Source organism: Phyllostomus discolor, chromosome 11, assembly GCF_004126475.2.
Source record: "Phyllostomus discolor isolate MPI-MPIP mPhyDis1 chromosome 11, mPhyDis1.pri.v3, whole genome shotgun sequence".
Classification (NCBI taxonomy): Eukaryota; Metazoa; Chordata; class Mammalia; order Chiroptera; family Phyllostomidae; genus Phyllostomus; species Phyllostomus discolor.
In genome coordinates, this window is record NC_040913.2 from 88,257,500 (window position 1) to 88,278,144 (window position 20,645).

Here is a 20,645-nt window from a genome sequence, read left to right on the forward strand (position 1 = left end):
CTCAAATCACGTCTGTTTGCATGAGAAGTTACGCACATCCCGCCCGCCAAACAGATCCTCAGCTATGAGAAGTTTTGAGCGGAGTATTTGAGAACCGTCTGTCTTTGGTGAACGGGAAGCCAGCGGGGTCCACGGCAGCGGCAGCACGGGGCTGGGGAGAAGGGCGAAGTGCTGAGGCCTGGTTTCGGGAGCTCCCGCGTCTGCCCGCCAGTGGGAAGAGGACCAGGCATGAACGCAGGGGAGAGGGAGCTGCTCAGCGGCAGGGAACAAGTGACAAGGGTCCCAGAGCAAAGGCGAGCGGCACTTTGTCAGGGTCCTGCTGAGACCAAACAGCTACATATTTACCCCGTTTTAGAATAAGGTGCTTCAACTGTATGAGCCTCAAATTCCTTCCTACTCTTAGAACCCTTTCATTCTAATGAATTAAGAGACAGTGCAGAATGAGATAAATGACAAATCTACAAACACTATAGTATGGGGTGGGGTGGGGAGGGAGAGGGAGAGAGAGAGAGATAGAGAGAGAGATGGATGAACCATGAATTCTACCCACAGCGTCAAGAAGAATTTCACAGCGGAAGTTTGATTCCACACAGCAGGGGGAGGCCTGTGCTGTGCTTCGGGAAACAGTAAGTCAATCGCGGTGGTGAGGCCGGCTGTGCAGGAGAGGCCCCGGGGAGCGGGGTGAGCAGGCCCTGGGCCAGACTGGGAGGACTTGACCCCAACCACCAGGGGGAGGAGCCTGGGCTTCACCCTGCCCACGAGGAGTGCAGCACCATGAGCTCAGCTGGAGGAAGAACCCTGGGGCCCTCTGGAACAGGACCAGAGGGGAGGGGCGGGCGGCGGGCGTGAAGACGTGGGTGGTACTCAGGATGTCGACTGCTGAGGGCCCGAACTGGGACCCAGACTGTGAGCATGGGCCGGAGAGGTGGGTCCAGAACTGTGGCAGAGAGAGAGGCTGCAAGACTTGCTCCTCGCTCCCGAGAGAGGCCATCCACAGAGCATGTTCCAATTTAATTCCATCGCTACATTGTTAGTGCTTCTAATTATTACACATTTCTTTGAGCTTCTGAAATATGCATCTTCTTTATTTCTGCACCTCCTGCTCACAGAGCCTAAACCGATGCTGGACTCAAAACAGATGCTTAATAAATGATAACTTAATGAAGGCATTACAGCTGAGAAGAACACAGGGGCTCTCTTACGCTGGTGCCAACCACCGTTTCCCAGACAAATGTGTAAAATTTGCTTTTCAGCAAAACTTGAAGAAATCCACTGGGCGAACTAATGTGCTAGTGGGTATCTTTTGCATCATACATTTTTTAAAAAAACAAATGAGATAGATCCAAGTGCTAGGTAATTTTGTTAATGAGATATATCTAAATGCTAGGTAATTTTGTTAATGAAACAGAAATATTTGTTGCTATATTCAAGGTTGTTTTGTAATTATTTCTATTTAATCAATGAATACATATTAAATATACAGCTGACTCTTGCATGTTATGGGTTTCAATGGCTCAAGTCCACTTACAAGGTGGGGCAAAAGGAGGTTTATAGTTGTGTGTGTGGAGGACAATACGCTAGTTAATAGATAATACTGCATGAATAAACTCTATTTCTCATACTCACAACTGTAAGCCTACTTTTGCCCTACCCTGTATATGTAGATTGTTTTCCATGAGTACAGGTGACCCGCTGTTATCCATGAGTTTCCATCCACAGATTCAACCAACCACAGATTGAAAATAGTATTTCTGGACCTGGCTGGCATAGCTCAGTGGATTGAGCTCGGGCTGCGAACCAAAGTGTCGCAGGTTCGATTCCCAGTCAGGGTACATACCTGGGTTGCAGGCCATGACCTCCAGCAACCGCACATTGATGTTTCTCTCTCTCTCTCTTTCTCCTTCCCTTCCCTCTCTAAAAATAAATAAATAAAATTATAAAGAAAAAAAGGAAAATAGTATGTCTGTGGTTGGGGACATGAGGACACAGAGGGCCGACTGTATGCATTGATTTACACAACCTTTAAAAAAGATTCCATTTTTTATTTTTAGAGCAGGGAAGGGAGGGAGGGAGAAAGAGAGGGAGCGAAACATCAATGTGTAGTTGTGCGCCCCCTACTGGGGTCCTGGCCCACACCCCAGGCATGTGCCCTGACTGGGAATCCAACTGGTGACCATTTGGTTCGAAGATCCGTGCTCAATCCATTGAGCCACACCAGGGGGCGATGATTTACACAATTTACAAAAAAACAGCCTTGAGTATCTGCGGACTTGAGTATCTGTGGGGTTCCTGGAACCAATCCCCCACGGAGACTGAGGGAGGAGTGTGGTTGAGTTTCCAGAAGGTCGACAGCTGGATGCCGATTTCCAACTGTGCCAGCATTGCCAACTGAACAGTACACATTCAGGCCCGAAATCCCCATGGAACGTTTCCTGGAACTTTAAATACTGCGATTTTCATCGTATATACTTAGGCCATTACAACAGTAATATGGGGGGCAAAGCGACCTTTCATGTTCATGTCTTAAAAAATGAGCCCGAATATACTTAAAATGCTGACCCTGCGAAGACACTTTCTCCCTATAAAATATCCCCATTATCTGACATTATGGACAGAGCGCGTCTTTAGGTACTTTTTAAAGGCAAATCTCATACCTCTTCAAAAGTCAAAAATCTTTTCATCTTTTTCAGATAAGTATCTGTGACATGCATCACGCATGTGACCTTCTTTTCCTCTGTAAGTGACCGGATATCGTCGTTACAAGCCCTCCCCATCCCACGGGTGCAGTGTACCTGCACCTCCCTGGAGAAGACATCCGGTCTCTTTTGTAGTCATCCCCAGGCCGAACACGCGCAGGGCATCTCAATCTTTCTCCGCTTGAACTCCGGACTTCCAATTCCCAACGTGGCGAGTCAGACCCATCAGCGTTGTTAAGGATTGTTCCTTGATTGCAAGTAGGTGATGGCCCCAGGAAAGAGGAGAAGCTCTGTGGCTGCCTTTTAGTTATCCCTATCTAATCTGGAGAGTGAATGTCGCAGAAGTCCCCCCGCTGGATGAGCGGATGCTGCTCCCCAACGGTGCGCACAGGCTCACTCTCGCGCTCACCGCACACCAGGTGCTACTTGCCACCTAAGTCCTCTCTATGCCTTAGCGCCTTCCTTCCTCACCATCAGCCCTCAAGGGGCTGCGTTAGCATCTCAATTGTATGAAAGTTAACCAAGTGGCACGTTGGAACTTGAAGTGTCCATATGGGACTCCAGAGCCCACAGGAAGCCATCCTAGTGAGCATGACGTTCACTTGGAGGCACTGCTGAGCACCTCCAGGACCCAGGCCAGCACCACGGCAGGGCCTACAGGGAGCGGGGCACCTGGCCGGGCTCCGGACTGTAGCAATGTCCCGGGATGAGGAAGCGGAGCTCAGAGACAGAGTGGCTCTGCCCTAGGTCGCACAGAGAGTGCATGACAGCAGTGGGGCCTCAGCAGACCTCTCTAGTTCCAGAGCCCAGCCCAGCTGCCACGGAGCGATGAAAATGTGGGTGGGAGTGCTCTTTTTGTTCAGTTAGTGGGATGAGCGTGACCTGATCCAACAGGCCACTTTAACTTTGGATTTTCCTCTCTTACAGAATTTAGTATCTGGATTCAGATAATATTCAAATGCAAGCAAAAGTATGTATCAGCTATAGCTTGCTTTTGGGGTTCTCCCCCGATTACAGGTATATAATACGGGTTTCAAGAGCCTAGGATACGCAGTCCCTGGTGGGAAGAAGGAGACCCGGAGAAGCTGAGGCGGTTGGGTGAAGGGCCCTGCACAGGCCCAAACTGCCGCTGTCACATAACCCTTTCCCGCCTTGGCATGGCCAACCTCCCAGAAGGCTGGCTGGCGGCCTGGGTTTCTGTTTGGAACCCCAAACAGGAAAGTGTACTGCAAACTGAAAATATTTTCTTCTCCAAAATGGGTAGAAGAGGGTGACATTTAGGATAATCCACAATCTGGACCCAAGCTCCCTCTCCAAACTCATGGCAGATTTCTCCCGGGGGGACCCTGGGCTCAGTTCCGACTGCTCACCCAGCAGCTCCCAGACACCCGAGGCCCGCCTCTGCATCCATGTGGCAGGCTGCAGCCCGCAGGCCCCCCTCCAACCCCGCCCAGCAGTCGTATTTTCTTTTATCTGTGTGTGTGTGTGTGTGTGTGTGTGTGTGAGTGAGGCAACATTTAAACATCTAGAGATGTCGCAAAATTCTCGTCCTGGAATTTCCTGAAAAACCTCACAGTCTGGCGTCATCGTTTCATCTCCACAGGGGAACCAGGAGCCTAGAGGCGCGGGGTGGCGTCTCCTTTCGGAGGACGCCTGGCCCTGCGGTTCACAGTCCCCTTCACCGTGTGTCCCTGGTCGGGACGCTATGTCAACACCGCTTAGGATCAAACTTGCTCCACTCCCTTTCTCACAACAGAGGCGTGGTCTCTGCACCCACGTCTCTTTCAGAGGCAGGAAAACGAAAGACAAAGAGAACTGTAGATATGAAGAACCGTAGGAGAATGTGTACCTGTGTAGAGCTGAAAGCTGAATATGCCAACAACTTGGTCGATTTCCTACATCTGTGTTGCCTGTTGGCATTGCTGTTACCTGTTCACGAGTTTGGGTGGGCTGGTGCAGGCCCCTCCTCCTTGGGCCCCCCCTCTGCTGGAATGCCCCGACCCCTGCACCCCAACTGCTGTCCTTTGCCAGAGGTCTACACTCTACTGCCGTATCTTTTGTTCTCACCCAAGTGCAGACACGTCTTTGTTGGTAGCATGGGGTTAACAAGGATCACAGGCAATCTTAACATAACAGAATCGGACTTTTCGAACCGGAACGGTCCTAGGTGAGGACCTACGTCTAGGGGCCACAAATCCTTGGTGGAAAGGACAGCTGACAGGGACGCTGATGCAGAGCGTGGGCCCGTGTCATCCCCACATCAGTGATTTACTAATGGACTCCTGAGCGTCCGGCACGGTGCTCGCAGCCCAGCAGCACAGGGACCAGGGATGGGAGCAGGGGACAGGGGATGGGGGTGGGTCCAGGGCACAGGGGGGCGGGGCCTCTACCTCAGCAGGGCTTGGTGGGCAAGTGTGCAACAAAGGTCTTGCCAGACTCTTCCACAGGGAAGGAGGCAAGTGATCAGCCTTTGTCTTTCCCCGGTCAGTCTTTGTTGCTTCCAGTACCCCATCTCCTCGGGCACCGGTGGCCGCGCGCGAGTGGAGTGGAGAAGTGCAAGGCGTGTGCTCTGATTCACTCAGGCTCCTATTCTTTTCAACATCTGTGAACCCGAGGGAAACTTGGTCACTTGTGAGGCGTTCCTGCCTTAGGTCCTTGCTAACGTCCCATTGGGGTTCAAGGCGCCACTCAGGTCTGAATGCTGCAGGACGGGCACACACGTGCTGGAAGACGCAGGGTATACACTTCCTTCAGTTCTCCGGCGTTTCGAAGATCCATGGACTATTGGAGGACAGTGTGACCAAGGCAGTAATTCCTCCATGAGCCCTTTGGCTTCCCCAACAACCTGAATGACAGTCCATTCCCTTTTATATCATGCCTCAGCTAGAAGTGGACACTTCCTAAGGGTCCAAGGTCACGCCTCTTCCCTCGAATCTTCCCCAGGACACAGAACTCCGACAGAACACGTGGGCTTTGATTTAAATGGATGGGAGGACAAAAAATGTTGGTGCAAAGAAGGCACACATGAAAATACAGACAGACATTCAAATCAGGGCAAAGCTTCCCCGCATTTATACAGCCTCCTACTTTCTCTAGGTTCATTGGCCGTGGTTCATTATTAATTTCTAGTATATTCAATATTAATAGGGGGAAAATTTCAAGTTTCAACTGGTAAGGAGCACATTTCTCCCCTGAAATATTCTCCAAAGTTTCCCTGAAACTAAAGCACTTTTCATATTTTGGCCTTGCATTTGATTACCTTTGCCCACACTCAATATGCTCACGAGAAAAGTAACAGAAAAATAATGCGCTATGTATAAGTCTCCAAAAGAAGCTTAATTTAGCCCACCCTTCATCCTGCCTTCCTCGTATTCCAAAGAATTTTCATAAGGCAACAGTTATTCCCTGGAATGTCAAACAGAAGGAAACGAAAATTGTCGTGTCCATATACAACATCTGTGTAAGTACTGAACACAATAATATTCTATGCACTTCCAATCTCAGAAGTACCTTTCCTTACTCCAAGGAATATTCAGTTGACTCGTACAAAAATTCTGATAGGACAAAAGAGAGAGATCGCAACTAAAGAAGATAGGCTGTCCTTAAAAGTTGACGAATCTCACGTTTCTTCAGGTTTATATGTAGCTAGAGTTTCCAATTGTGTTGTCAAAATAACATTCATGCAAGTAAGTATGTTGAAGTTTAGCCAAAGATAACTCTAATTTCTATAGGGTGACATACCCACGTGACACCAAGCATTCTCCAAATTGGTACATCAAGATAAATGCAAGGGATTGATACATTTCTCTCTACAATGTCATCTTTTAATGGGCTTGTTTAAAAGTGAAAGGAACTATCATGTTTTGTTTAGAGTTTAAATTACGGCCATCAGTTTAGAAAAATGCCCCATGGAAATGTGTACTGGGACAGTTGACCGAGTTAAAAATGCACTCGCACTGTAGAAATGACTGACCTCTGGGTGACTCTGAGGGCAGTGTCCAGTGAAGCCACAGTTGCGGTTGGGGCGTTTTAATCCTCCCTGTCCTTCCTCATCACCACTGACAGGGGGTGGGAGCCGCCCAGGGACATGCACCCAGCTCCCTTCTGCTCCCCTTTCCCTTCCTCTATCAATATTTCATAGGAAGTGAGGTGCACAAAATACGTGAATTTGCAATGACATTTGCAAAAAAAAAAAAAAAAATCCTCCAGCAGCTGTGGAGACAGCAAAGATTAGAATCTGCGAGTGGCTTAGACTAATGAAGAAAGGGATTGTGCGGGCGGGGCCCCAGGGCTGCGGACGGCAGAGGGAAGACCTGCTCCGCGGACCCTTCGTCGGGATTACTTTCGGACCCGAAATTAAAACGCGCGGAGTCTGAGGATTAGAAAAAATTAGAAACGGTAAACATGAGGACGAGTGTTTGCCAAACTGGACAGTGATTTTACAATGTATTAAACTTTGTGCTTTACTATTGATAAAGTGGACATTGAGACCATATCGACATAAAAGACCGTAGGGTGTTATTTAAATTCTTTTGCTAACAATCTTATAAAGTCATTGAAAATTGATTACGTCCAGCCTGTTTCTCCGCTCTATTGTTTCTGCTTTAATGTCATATTTGTACCAATCATAAAAGTGTAGAATCTTTCAGAAGGTTTGAGTATCCAATTATCATATTAAAGAGATTATGAAAATAATCTTTAAAAATAGTTTCCTTAATTATAAATATTTTCAATTTGACCTTTAAGAATAGAAAATAATTTTTAGATTTATCTTGCATGATGAATATCTTTCACAGGAGGATGAGCATTAGAAAGAGCCATCTTTTTAAATTCATGGTATGCTTCAATGAGTAACTATAGAAAAATCCGAATTATTTAAATAGTAAAAAAAATTTACCTCTTCACTTTGCAATTTTTATAATAAATTTTGCTACTCCTGTTGCACTTGAAGAAGCTAGTGGCCTCAAAAATAAGAACCCATTTATTTAGGCAAATTATTGTCTATAATAAATTCTGTTTTTTAATGTAGAATCACGTGTGTTTTTGCAATTAAATAATCTTAGTCAATATTTGATATTTTAATAAGATAAATTGTGTTCTATTTATCGCCATTGGCTAAATGAAACTGATCGAGATAAAAATACAATTAATTATCCAGTCTGACCACTCAATTTTTAATATATTTCTTTTACTAAAAAAATCCTCCTTAAAACGTGACACACACTTTTGTCAAACTCTAAATGCTCTTGCAAGAAATTGTTCATTCTAAATGGGAATATAATCACATGACAGCCTCTTTCTTTTTAATCCATGAACAAAGCATGCTATAAAGCATGCTCGCTATTTTGCATACATGTTCAGAGAAAACTAACCTTTGTCCTGTGTGATGCTTTCACTTTCATATGCTGCTATTTCTTTCCCAAGTTGCTTTCAATGTCATGAACACGGGAGAGGCTTCCCAAAAACAGTGATCAGGCCCCAGGCCCTGCAGACTGTACTGACCAGGCAAACCGTGTGCCAGCAACAATGAATTCACCGGTTGTGTGGTCTGAGAGTAAAAGGAGCCTTCCTAACTTTTCAGACCTCACCATCTTGCAACAAGTTAATCAACTAATCTTGCATCAAAAGTTGAATCTACTAGTGCCTAAAAAAAAAAATACAAGGTCTGTCCAGAAAGTATCCAGCCACATAGGACTGAAAAAATAGACACCTTTGTTGACGAAGATACAAGATACAAGAAACAATGATGCCTCAGTCCCCTTCAAAGCAGGCGCCTTGGGACCTCACACAGTTCTCCCCACGTCTCTTCCACTGTTCAAAACACTCTGCAAAATCCTTTCCTGGAATTGCCGTCAGCTCCCCCACGGTATTTTCCTGAACCTCACAGATGGTCTGAACTCTCTTCCCCTTCAAAGGTGATTTTAGCTTTGGGAAAAGCCAGAAGTCACAGAGTGCCTAATCTAGGCTGTAGGGGAGATGAGTCACCTGGGTGATTTGATGTGTTTCCAAAAAACTCTGCATGAGATAACGATGCACGAGTGGGTGCCCTGTCGTGATGAAGCTGCTGATTACTCACTGCATCCTCCGGAAAGCCTTCTGAGTCATCAGAATAGTTTCCTCGGATGGATGTTTAAGCTTAACACAAAATTTGATGCCAATTCATTGCTCTGCTCACTCCGTCATTTTAAACATGACGGCCACACAGTACACACGCCTGCTCAATGGTGTCTACCGCCCCCACTGACTCGTACAGTGAAGTCGTCACTGTTCACGCATGTGCGTTCCAGCCCACTCTCCTTGGCTGCCAGCTCACATCGATGCCGTGCAAACTGTTCTCGTTCCATTAATAATGGATGGACTTTTTCTGGACAGGCCTCATATATTTAGACCAGAATTCTATATAAATATTAGATCCAGGAGAGGAATCAATGAACTTTTCAAGGGAAATGAAAAGACGGCCAAGCTAGCATAGAGCTACGTGATAAAACCATTGTGCGCTGGATTCTGGGATCACAGATTTATGGAGAATATATAATCCTTCATCAAAGAGTGGCGGCTTGTCCACAAAGCTGCGTATTCCCAAGTGGTTATTCTTTTAAAAGTAGCAATGAGGACAAAAAATCTATGTAACACTCTTCCACCAAAATTAGTGATTCCACCAATGATTTTTAATCCTAAAGGAACCAGAATCTCACCCAGAAAACCGTGTGATACTTCCCCTTTAAGAAAAAAATGCATAATACATGCACTAATCATTTATATTTAGTTCTAAATCAAATACTTGTGTTTCAGACTTCAAATTAAATAATGAAAATTACCCTAGAAGCTGCGATTTTTTTAAAGGTAAAAACAAAATAATAAAAAATAAATCAATCCCTAAGAGGCCTAAATTCATAACAATTTCCAAGGCTGAGAACTACTAGTACTTTGCTTTCTTCAATGTTTAAGATTGTCTAGGTAAACTGCAGCCTTTTCAAAGCTCAGGTGGTAGTTATACGATCAATTTATACACCTTCTATCGCATTTAAATGAAATATGTGCTACAATAATGTTTGTTTTAATTCCCATTACTCTTTGCTGATGGATGAGTATAAAACTCACTAAGCTTGATACGCTAAAATTCCCATCGGAAGTGCAATGCAGTTCTCAACAGCTACCTTCAGCAGATGCCGGGAGCATTCTCGGACGGCATGCCATCGAACCAGCCCTTCCTGCAGCCCCCGCCTTGGTCAGGGACATCGCGCACCTGCACGGCGGAGTCCGACTCTCCTGTTGGAAGGGACAGGTTTTCCGTGACACTTGGAGAACTAGGGACGAGACTTCTGTCAGGGCTATCCTGGCTAAGGGTTGCCCTAGGCGGCTAGGTACTCGCTGCAGTCACATGCACGATTCTTTGAATTTTATTGAGATTACGTTAGACCAGAATATCAATAAATCACGTATCTTGAAATGTAACATTTGTTTTACAAATGTACTCACGCTGTGTGACTTAAGGATAATAATATAAACACATCGCTCAGCTTTCATTTTTATAATAAATAACTTTTTGATTAGCTAATAGAAATATTAATGTGTGATTTTCCAAGTGTTAAGGTTATGTAAGGGGGGATATCACTAAATTATTTTTATGACTTCTAGATTTACCGAATCATCTTCATTCCTTTTAGGTTTCTTTAAAAACTTAAATTAACATTAGTGTATGTTTCATTACTGATATTTTAAAATTCCTTAATTATGGACTATAGAGCATATTATCCAAATAAAAATCTGAAGTTTTCATTAGTGGGAAGATGCAAAAAATAAAAGTTATAAATACAAATAATGTAAATGATTCTGTGTATTCATATACATTCTTAGTAAAATAATGTTTAAATTTGGAAAGATATAAAATGAGGACTTTTTTGTTTGAGACTGAATTTTCAGCTACAGTATATTGTGCTTCAGATCCTTCCATGCAGAAATTAAAAATAAATTTAATTTTACAGTGATATCCTTTGCAATGTATTTTCCTTCAAAGTTATCACACTATGCATCTACTATACCACTTAATATAACACAGGTTGAAACAATATAGAAAATTATACCACAATCAAAACACACCATAGAAAATATTATAGAAGTATTTTATCTTTAGTTAAGTATTGATTCAAAGTCCCTACAGAAGTAATTTTTAAAATTAGTAACAATTAAAGAATAAAAATTTTACTGGCGAATCAATGTAAGTGCCAACACTGTTTACAAATTTTGTTGTAATGCTAGAGTCTTATTTAGAGATTGCATATTCTAGAAGAAAAAGTAATCACTAAGGAAGAATTTTATTTAATTTTCCACTCACAGAGAACACAGAACAGGGTGTTCTATTCACACTGACACAAAAAAGGTACACAGAAGCGTAAGAAGTGAGGGGTCGATTCTGGTTTGACAGGTACAATTTACCTACAAGTAATAACTTCCATTTTTATTTAAATTGGGATTTTTTAAATGCTAAATATGCTACTACCCTCATGGGAGAAAGACAAATTAAAAATTCACCCAGAGTAGAAATATCAACTTAGAGACACAGCAGAGCTGGAAAATATCTGTTCTGTTTTAATTTTCAGAAAAACAAACTGGCAGGAGTTTTCTTCCACGGTCACCCCCTTCCGAGCCCAAATTCATCAACAGCTTTGTAAGGCAACACACATTTCCTCTTTTTCCTAGAAGGTCTGGTTATCTTCAAAAGCCTTCTAATTCTTTGGGAATATTTCTTCAAGTATTAGTACACACGAGGAGGATTAACATTTCAGCTATTCTGATTGTATCCAGTTACTCTCCAATACTATTAACGCCCTATCTTGTGACAAGAAGAGGCAAACTATGCTTGTTTATCCTCTGGCTTTTATTCCTTGATGATATTACAGTGAGTCACTGCTCTCTGTTTATTTAAATTACTAGATTAGTTACTGTTTGCAATATTCTTGCCTACTGTATTGCTCTCATGCCATAGAATGCAACAGAAAAAATGTACACGTTCAACTGTTCATTTCATTTTGGCTTATACAATACAGAAAAATGGGATGACACTGTTCGGGATGCTTTTTGTTGTTTTTGTTCTTCAGAGGAACAAAAGTCCCAGATTTGTTCTTTAAGAACTATAGGACTGACAGCTTTCTTTTGCTGGAAGTTTTTGTCAATTCTGAAATAAAACTTACAGCTGTCTTCTCCTGGTTTTTATAATTATTTTAAATGACAAGCCTGGTGCCAGCTTTTTTTTTAAAAAAAGAGCTATTAAAAGAACTGTCCCTTGCCAATTTTTCCACCTACATGTGGACAAATTCCAAAGTCTCCAACAGAAGTATTCGCATAGATATTATACTTTAAAAGAGAATTTGCTAGACAGATAAACAATAAATATACCTTGCCGTAGGTTCACTTTTATAATTACCGAAATAACATATCCCAATATTCACATATCTGCATGGGCTTCATACAAACCCCTTAAAACACGTCCTACATGTCTCGTTGTGAATTACAGTAAAGTAGATTCCATCCTGTTCCATCACTCTGCTCCCAACGTACCGGGCGGCATGGAGTCCCAGCACAGGCAGATGACTTCGGGGAGACCGTGGTCTGCCACATGCAAGCACACAAGCCAAATGCGGGGCCCAGTGGGGTGCTGGGGCTGCTCTGGGGGGAAGGACGGTGCTTTTCTTTGGAAAGGTCCAAGGTAGCAAAAAGACGCCTCACCTCCTCACGTGGATAAGGCGCCCGCAATTCTAATCATAAAATATTAACTCAAGACGAAATACTCCGTTCCAACAGAGGAAGAGCTTTTTGGTTTCTTGCCGGGGGGAGCAGGGACCACGGACTCACCTGTACCCACTACTCAGGAGGGCCCCAGACTGTGGCTGAAGGAACACAGCCACCACCGAGCTGATACTTCTCTCTACATGATGACACCCTGAAGAGGAATTATCCCAAGAATTCTGGCAAGTGGAACTAAGAATTGAAGAAATGACAGAATGATGAACGTCTATTGATTAGGAGCCTTATCTTCAAAGATAAGTAACCTTGTAAGATACTTCCTAATGATCTTTTAACATAATTGGAGTGTTTTTTAAGCCTCTTGATAAAATTTATGATTATAAAATTGTAAGTTATAAGGCATTCAGTCCCATATACAATAAAGTACACCTGTAAAATAGAGCGACTGCTGTATTTTTTCTCTATCAGGAGGAAGAGCCACATACAATATTTAGAATTTACTTGGTGACTTTTTGAAAAGCTGATGCCATATGTATTTGCATGCAAGGATCTAAAATGCGTATATGCTAACGTGAAAAAAATAAGAAGTTAATTTTCTTCTGTACTTACCCGATTAGCTTAAATGACCAAATGTGCCCTTTCTGGCTGCTTTTCCTACCAAACACACAGAAAATGCTCCAAGGACCATCACTCTTTGCAAAAGGCAATCACATCCTTTCTTCTGCGTCTCCTCTACGCCCTTCTCCATCTCCTTCCAGTTCGGAGGCACAGGTCCGGTAGACCCAGTTACAATGTATGTAGCTGATTATTATGAAATAATATGATCCCGCCCCACGGCCACCTAAATCACACCATCCCCAAATTCTCTAAAGGAAGCAGAGGCATTCCACAACATTTGAAAACACTTTATCAACAAACAGCCTCCCAACAGTCACTTTCAGATAATTGAATATGAACACACAAGTTTGCATGTATAGGCACTAGGGATTCTCTGAAAACTAGGGTTTTCAAAAGGGATAATAATCTCTCTCTCTCTTTTTTTTTTTTGGCATGCTCCAGAGTGAGCCAGAAGACTACCAATATGGGGAAATGATTTCTGAAACTGCCACATCTCCGTAAGTGATTACCAACTCCTTCTCTTACAAACAAGGATGCAGCCACACAGTTTGATGATAGGACGCTGCACTCCAGGCTGCTCCCCAGCACCTCCCAAGCAGCTACAGTGCCCCTGAGCCGGCTCAGTTAAGACTGCCACCTGCCACTGGCTTGCTCGAAGACACAGTGCTGCTACCCCAGCCCTGGCTCTTCTGCGACTGCAAGAGCATCCACGGGGCAGGGAGTTTTCTTCTATTATTATTCCATGATACATTCCATGATACGGTTTCAATCATTCACTCATATTACTTAGGAGTGTGTTCTAGGATACTGGCTTAGCTTGCACAGTGACTTCCTTCAAGGGGAAAAGAGCAGATTTGAGTAGATTACTATCTTTTACAAGAAGAATACTATGTAGCTGTTCTAGCTTCCAAGTCACCTGAGTTATTTAATCAAAACTTTTAAAAAAATTATCAAAATTCTTTCAAATGAATATATCCTATTGTAGTGTGGTATATGACATATACACACACATATGTACACACATACACACATATATATGTCATAGATCATGCCTGTGCTTTGATAGTTTATATTCTAAAGTTTGGCTAAAATGATACTTTGAAAATGGCATTTTAAGTTGCCTTATTTTAGCATTTACAACTGTTTTAAATGGATGTTCTTAACCAGAAAAAAAAAACACTAAATCAATGTAAATAATCTATCATTACAGAGGAGAAAATGAAAATATAATGAACACACATCCGACCAAGTTTTGTTTTTCCTGAAAGCAAAGACAAATGCCACTGAGGGAACTTCACATGCTCTCCAAGGCCGTCACATCTTTATTTAAGAATCCTATGTGCTAGAGCTGTGTCAGCGTATCACCTATGTTAACCTCACATTCTCCACTTTTAATATTGCATTTGACTGAGGCTACAAGCCTGCATCACAGGAAGCAGTGCAACATGGACCGAAGCCAAAGGGAGCGTGGGCCTGCGTGGGCCTCCGGACGATTTAGCTGAGGCCCCACCAGACACAGCCAGGAAACACAGGCCGGTATCACAGGAGGGACGAGAGAGATTCACCACATCTTTCCAGGTTCCCAAGGAGGGTAAAGGATTACCTCCACGTGCATTACCTTTCACCATCAGCACTATACCGACCACGTTGCAAAGTAAAGTCATCTACATGCACAAGACGTAGAGCTATAAGCCTAAGAAATCCTCAAAAGACTAAACCGGACCGTTGATGTAAACAAAAAAAGGGGGAAAAAAACCCCAGATATATGTTTACCGTTTATCGCTCAAAGGACCATAAAGCCCTTTGAAGAGCAAGAAAATACACCTTGAGGCATCGCGTATTTGGGGGTGGGGGGGAAAGGGCTATTTCAGTTGAAAATGTATTAATGAATGGATTTCCCGGGCTTTACATAATTCTTAGAGGAAGTTCAAATTAAGTCCCCAAAAGGAGGTTTTAATTATGAGAAGCAATATTTGGAAACTCTCACAAGCCATCACACTTGTTTGGAAACAAATGACTTCTCAAGATGGAGAAGTATTACTATCAATCACCAACAAGTTAATTCTACATAATAAGGCAGGTTTGGATGCAAACTGATCCATTGTGGAATGCTGTGTCTAAAATTGATTACAACAGCACTTAAAATGAATGCAGCCCTCCAAACCACTTCTTTGCTCAGAAACATTAATCTCAGTTAGAAAGAGAGCTTCATAACGGTAATGCTTGGAATAAAAAGTATGAAATAAATCAGTTTTTATAAGACACAACAATTAATCAGCTTGGAAACTAAGAAGCATTTTTTTTAAAGCACCGAATGTCCATCAGGACTTTAAAAACAGCTGATATATTCAAAATCAGGGTTTAAATGTGTCCTCATTTTAAAGACTTAGTTGTTGAAACTTCGAGGTAGCACTGCATTACTGTACTGGCTCCTCGGCACAGGGCTATTTCATTCTGAATGCACATGCAATCCTTCTCCGGAAGTAGCCTTCCACTTTATACAACAAATACAAACAATGACTTTAACTGAAAATCCAAAGGGAGGCATACTTGGTGGTGGGTCAGAGTAAAAGTTTGATGGCAAAAATGTGTCCTGAAAGTCAAAGTGGCCATTTGACTACCCCAGGAAACGTTGGGTATGTAAGTACCATGCAGCTGAAATGCTTAGCGAGTTTCCACGTACACCTTCAAGACAAGGGCAGGCAGACCGTTCATTCATGCCGCCGACCACGCCGCTCCACGTACCTTTAACTTAATACCTCGATGGCATTCCTCACCACCCAGAAATCAAATCTTTAAAGGGTGAAATGCAGTCTAATACAGAGGAGGTAATGCATTGATTAATAGAGTCAATACTAATAAACTAATAAAGTTGTCTTTACGGCGTTTTTCTATCAGATTATGACCATCTTCTGGACTTATTTTCCAGCACCATTCTAGGTGGGATAAACTTCAGCATTTCCAAACATACTTCCACAGCTACCGCAAAAACATCTTTTTTTTTTTCTTTTTTTTGGTACAAGCTCAAAGTTGATCCAGTGTTTCTGATGGGTCTTTCTGCTCCCGATGACAGCCACACACGTCTGCCTGGTTTCTTACAAAGAGAATAATTACCCTTGGCTCACACAAGCGAAGCTAAGAAGGACCAGCTTGAACTTGATGACTGGATCATTCTCGTTCAGCTAGGTCTTCTTTTTGATTAAATGTCAAACTTTTCCCTTGACTTGCGTGCTTACTTCTATTCAAAGATAAGCATCCTTATCTTTCTTTGTCTTCACCCTAATAAAGCCGGTTTCCTTTGCTAACCGAACACTCGTGACACGCCTACAAGATCATAGTAAGAAAAGCCTCTGTGATTTGCCTCAAACATTTCTTTCTAGAAAATAAACACAGCCTGCAAAATGATTCAATATGGAGAAATAACTACTAGTCACGATTCTACTATAAACTTATCTGCTTTATTTTAAATACTCAGGCACTCCTCACTAGGGTCAGTACTCTTTGTCTGTGGATCCAAACCTTAATGCTAGTGGCCAAAGCTATTAATATATGTTCCAAATTTATAAGGACTGGCACAGTTATTAGCATATAAATTCATTTTTCATATAAATTGTGTGGTATATGTAAAAATATATTTGTTTTACTCAAAGAAACTTTTTCCACATAATATATATTCTTTTTAAATTATCATAAATAAAGTAGGAAAAAAGTACCTTTGAGTAAGAGGAATATTAAAATTCAGGTAAGGGAAAAGGCAAGATGGTTAAGAAAAATGCAAAAGAAAGAGAGATACAATCCTGAAATACACAATAGAATAACTAAATTCATTACAAACCCCTATCTTTTGAAGAATTTAGGAATAATTTGTGAATACCGTGACATTTTAAAGTGGGATTAGCAAGTCTTATTACTGAGCTAACCTCTCACTCTCAGAGCAAGAACTAAATATTTGCTCTGCACTCAGAATCACAAATGGAAAGTTTCAAGGCTCTTACAAGAATTTCATACATTAAGAAACACAAACTAGAAGTTTCAGGTAATTAAAAATGCATTAAGAGACGCACAAAGCAAGACTGTTGATTTGTAAAACCTTTTGTTTCAACTAAAACATTAAAATCTAGAATGAATTTTAATTACACAGTCACTGAATTCTAACCTCTGTTCCAAATACGCCAGAAAGACGACAAACACTTCTCCAGGTCGGCAATGGAGAGGTAGGGGGGGGGGGGGCTTTATATTTTACACAGATTCACTGCGGGAGTGAAACTCCCCAGTTCTGCTCAGCCACAACACCATCTTTGGGGGTACTCGTGCAAGCTTCCCAAAGGCTCCAGTCCTGCCTTTCTCCTTTCCCTTATGACAACAGAAGGGAAAGGTAATGCCGAACATATTTCTATTTGTAGCGAAAAGACCACCCAGTGGATTCTGCCAGAGTCCACAACGTTTGACAAACACGTTGTCAGAAGATAAGAGAGTATTATAACGAGACGGCCCTGTGCTGGTGGGCCCCAGCTCGCGGGGGCCCTGCACCGAGTGCGTGGACAGCGCTCCCTCTCCAACTTCTAGGGCTCTTACCCACAAGTACCCGGGGACTTTTTTTTTCTCGCTTCCAATATAATGACTTCAGAAACAAGTGAATTTGCTGTGCTGCACGGTAGGATTAGTTGTTACTCTTTGTAGGCAATAAAAATCAGTAGCAGGTTACCACCACAACCACCGTCGAGGTGGGGCGGTAAGGCTGGAATCCAAACTGCCCAGTGAGGTGCTCGGCGGCGGACAGCACCCCTAACCCACTTTCATCTCAAATGTTGTGATGCTCCTTCGAATCGGTTGTAAAACACGATACAGACTTCGACTGGGTTGCAGGCTCATAAATCTGTGATTTTGAAAATGCCCAGTTCAGGATATCTGTTTGCTTCTAGCCCCAACCAGAGTTCCCAGATCAAGTTTCAGTCAAAATACACCAGTCCACACGCCACCCCAGCGCTGGGGTCGCCTTCCTTCACTCCTTCCCAACTTGGCGCCCCGGTGCTTGGAGGAGCCTCGCTTCCACTTCCCGGGAAAGTGGTGGCAACCCCGGGCTGCCTGCTCGCTGGACTCCCCGCAAGATCCTTTCAGACACCTCCTCAAAGGACGCGGCGCCCCATCAGAAAACTGGGGATCACCCAGATCACAGCAAGAGTGGCCGGGCTCCCCGCCCCCACTGAGCGCCCAGCCCCTGAGCTGCCTCTCTCGGGGGAACCCCGGAACCGGTGGGAACCTGGGCGGTGCCTTGCTCCCCGGGCTGGAGGCCCCGGCGAAGTTCCCACCTGAGCAGGCAGCCGGAGGTGTCAGACGCGTGGGAGGGGCGGGGACGGGGAGGCCGGGGACCCGGAGGCCGGACCCGGAGAGGCTGCGCACCCGGGAGATGCTTCTGGGCCACCGGGGCTGGCCAACTTGCTGCCTCCCCCCCAGAGCAGCTCCGGGAAAGCGCCGCCGTCCCAGCCGGCCGCCGCCCGCTCCCGGCACCCGCCCTCCAGCTCCCGGCGCCGCGGCCCGGGCACTAGGACCCCCGAAAGGAAGGAGGACGCGCCGGCGGCCGCGCCGCACTTACCGCGCTGGCTCGCCCGCGCCGCCAGCTCGCCACCCGGCCGCAGCCGCTGTGTCCACGGAGCAGCGCGCACACACAGCACTTGGCCAAATTCAAAGGAGCCGGGCGCAGAGGAGGGGGCCCCGCAGAGGGAGCGGAGTGGGGCTTGGGGAGGGGGGGGCGGTGAGGGGAGGGGAGGGGAGAGAACAGCAAGTGTTACAACTTCCTTCCGTGCCCACCGCCAGGCAGCGGCGGGCGAGGGACGCGGGAGGGGAGGGCAGCGCGCGGAGCGCCAATGAGTTCACTTTCTTTTTCTCCCCCGCGCTCTCCCCCTCTCCCTTCCCGCCAGCCCCTCCAGCCTCCTCCTTGGCCGCCGGAGGCCGAGGCCCGGCCAGAGTTTTCGGTTCCCGGCCCGGGAGCGGGAGGACGGAGACGGCGAGGGAGGAGCTGGAGGGAAAAGTGGGGAGGCGAGCAGGGCGCGCTGCCCGGGAGCAGCATCCAGGACCTTGCGTGTGTGTGGCGGGGGACGCGCCGGCCGAGTGTGCCCGAGCCGGGCGCGTCCACGTGTCCGTGTGTGTGAGTGTGGGAGCGAGGCGAGCGGAGGAGCCTACCATGCGCTTCCCCCTCCGCGTGGATCGCGGGAGAGCCCAATCCCAGGGCGAGCTGGACCGGCTGCGACCATTTATAATCCTGGCCTCCTCCGCTCCGCAACTTGTCAAGATGACGGGTACTTTATTTCTTCTTCTTCTTTTTTTTTTTTTTTATTCAAAAAGAGAGATTTCCCGTTTACTGCCCTTTTCCGTCAAATGGGATTTGCCGGACTGAACCACGTTCGCAGCCCCTCCCTGCTCCCGGCCGCGTCGGTTCGGGAAGGCGCCGAGGCTCCCCCGCTGTGGCCAATCAGTGCCTGCACCACTCTTGCCGCGATTTAGGGGTCATCCGTGAATAACACTTCACGCTGATGAATGGCTCTTGCCGCCTTTCGGCTCCGATGAGGGGTCTGCCCGGAGCTGATTGCAAACACTAATGAACTTGCAGCGCCATTTGAAATGCACACGCACCGACACAGTGCGCGGGTACGTGCGTGGGGGTCTGTCCTTTTCATCTCCCGTGGCGGGAGGAGGCGCAGGGGGAGGGGGCGGGTAATTGCTTTGGACCTAAGTGGAAACACTTGTCTGTGTAATCAAACCTCTAACCTTCTTAGAAAACTACTTTTCTTGATCTTCCCTAGGGTGGGCATTTCAGGTCAGCTGAGTCACCCGAGGAGGTGGCAGTGCAAGCCACTGCCGGGAAGATGGATTCCGAGGCGGAAGGGTATAATTAAGGGTTTCCACCCCCGGCAGGCGGCCTGTCCTTTACGCAGCCTGTGAAAGTGACCTGCGCCTTCCCTGCCACAGTGTCCTCTCCTCCGAGACGGAGAAGCTCCAATGACCTTCGGACGGGGGAGGGGACTCTAAATACCCAGACTTCCTTAACAAGCCCCGACTCGGCCACGCCGTGGATCGAGTGTCTGCCCTCTGGTTTAAGCTGCAACCCGCACGCACCTGCCAGTGGGCGAATTCTGGAGTCCACTAAAGGCTCCAACGCAACCTCCCTTCCTGTCCCTTCTCCCTCCCCTCCTCCCTCTCTCTCTCTCTCTCTCTCTCTCTCTCTCTCTCTCTCTCTCCCCTTCTCTCCCCCTCTCTCCCCCCGCCCCCGCAGCTGAATACCACCCCAACTCTAAGCTTCCCTACCTTGACTTGTCTGAGGGAGGAAATAAAAGTTTACTGCTCTCCAGAAGACACTGTTACTTTCTCCCCACTTTGCCTTCCCAGCTCCCAAGCGCCTGCGCCCTCGTGTGAGGAATGGCCACCAGGGTAGCTAGCAGTCCCAGCTGCTCCGGAATTTTGGAACACCCACCCCTCAGCCTTCCCCGGGCCGCTCTCTGGCCCTTCTGCCCCTAGGACCTGTAGGCACCTTTGTGTTCAAGGGCAGGGGTGCGGCTGGGTTGGGGCGCATGAGCTGCGGACAGACTAGCC

At 45.5% G+C, this 20,645-nt stretch overlaps 2 protein-coding genes across 11 annotated transcripts in view; one reads left to right on the forward strand and one right to left on the reverse strand.

Annotated features, from left to right (window-relative positions):
* Window positions 1–18,744, reverse strand: part of TENM3 (teneurin transmembrane protein 3) — a 562,504-nt gene extending 543,760 nt beyond the window's left edge. For all 4 annotated transcript variants that reach the window (XM_028526435.2, XM_036011778.1, XM_036011777.1 and 1 more), the window contains exon 1: window positions 18,652–18,744. The gene's annotated coding sequence lies outside the window, so the exon portion shown is untranslated. The remainder of the gene's footprint in view (window positions 1–18,651) is intronic.
* Window positions 16,746–20,408, forward strand: LOC118497459 (translation initiation factor IF-2-like). Of its 7 annotated transcripts, XM_036011784.1 has the most exons (4): window positions 17,165–19,354; window positions 19,560–19,703; window positions 19,859–19,941; window positions 20,025–20,408. In XM_036011784.1, exons 1-2 carry the CDS (start codon window positions 18,466–18,468, stop codon window positions 19,574–19,576), a joined length of 906 nt encoding a protein of 301 aa, XP_035867677.1. In that variant the 5' UTR covers window positions 17,165–18,465; the 3' UTR covers window positions 19,577–19,703; window positions 19,859–19,941; window positions 20,025–20,408. The 7 variants fall into 7 exon arrangements, with proteins under 7 accessions (XP_035867674.1, XP_035867673.1, XP_035867672.1 ...); XM_036011781.1 differs by lacking the exon at window positions 19,560–19,703 and having other exon boundaries at window positions 16,746–19,354; XM_036011783.1 differs by having other exon boundaries at window positions 17,162–19,354; window positions 19,873–20,408.
* The last annotated feature ends 237 nt before the right edge of the window (window positions 20,409–20,645 follow it).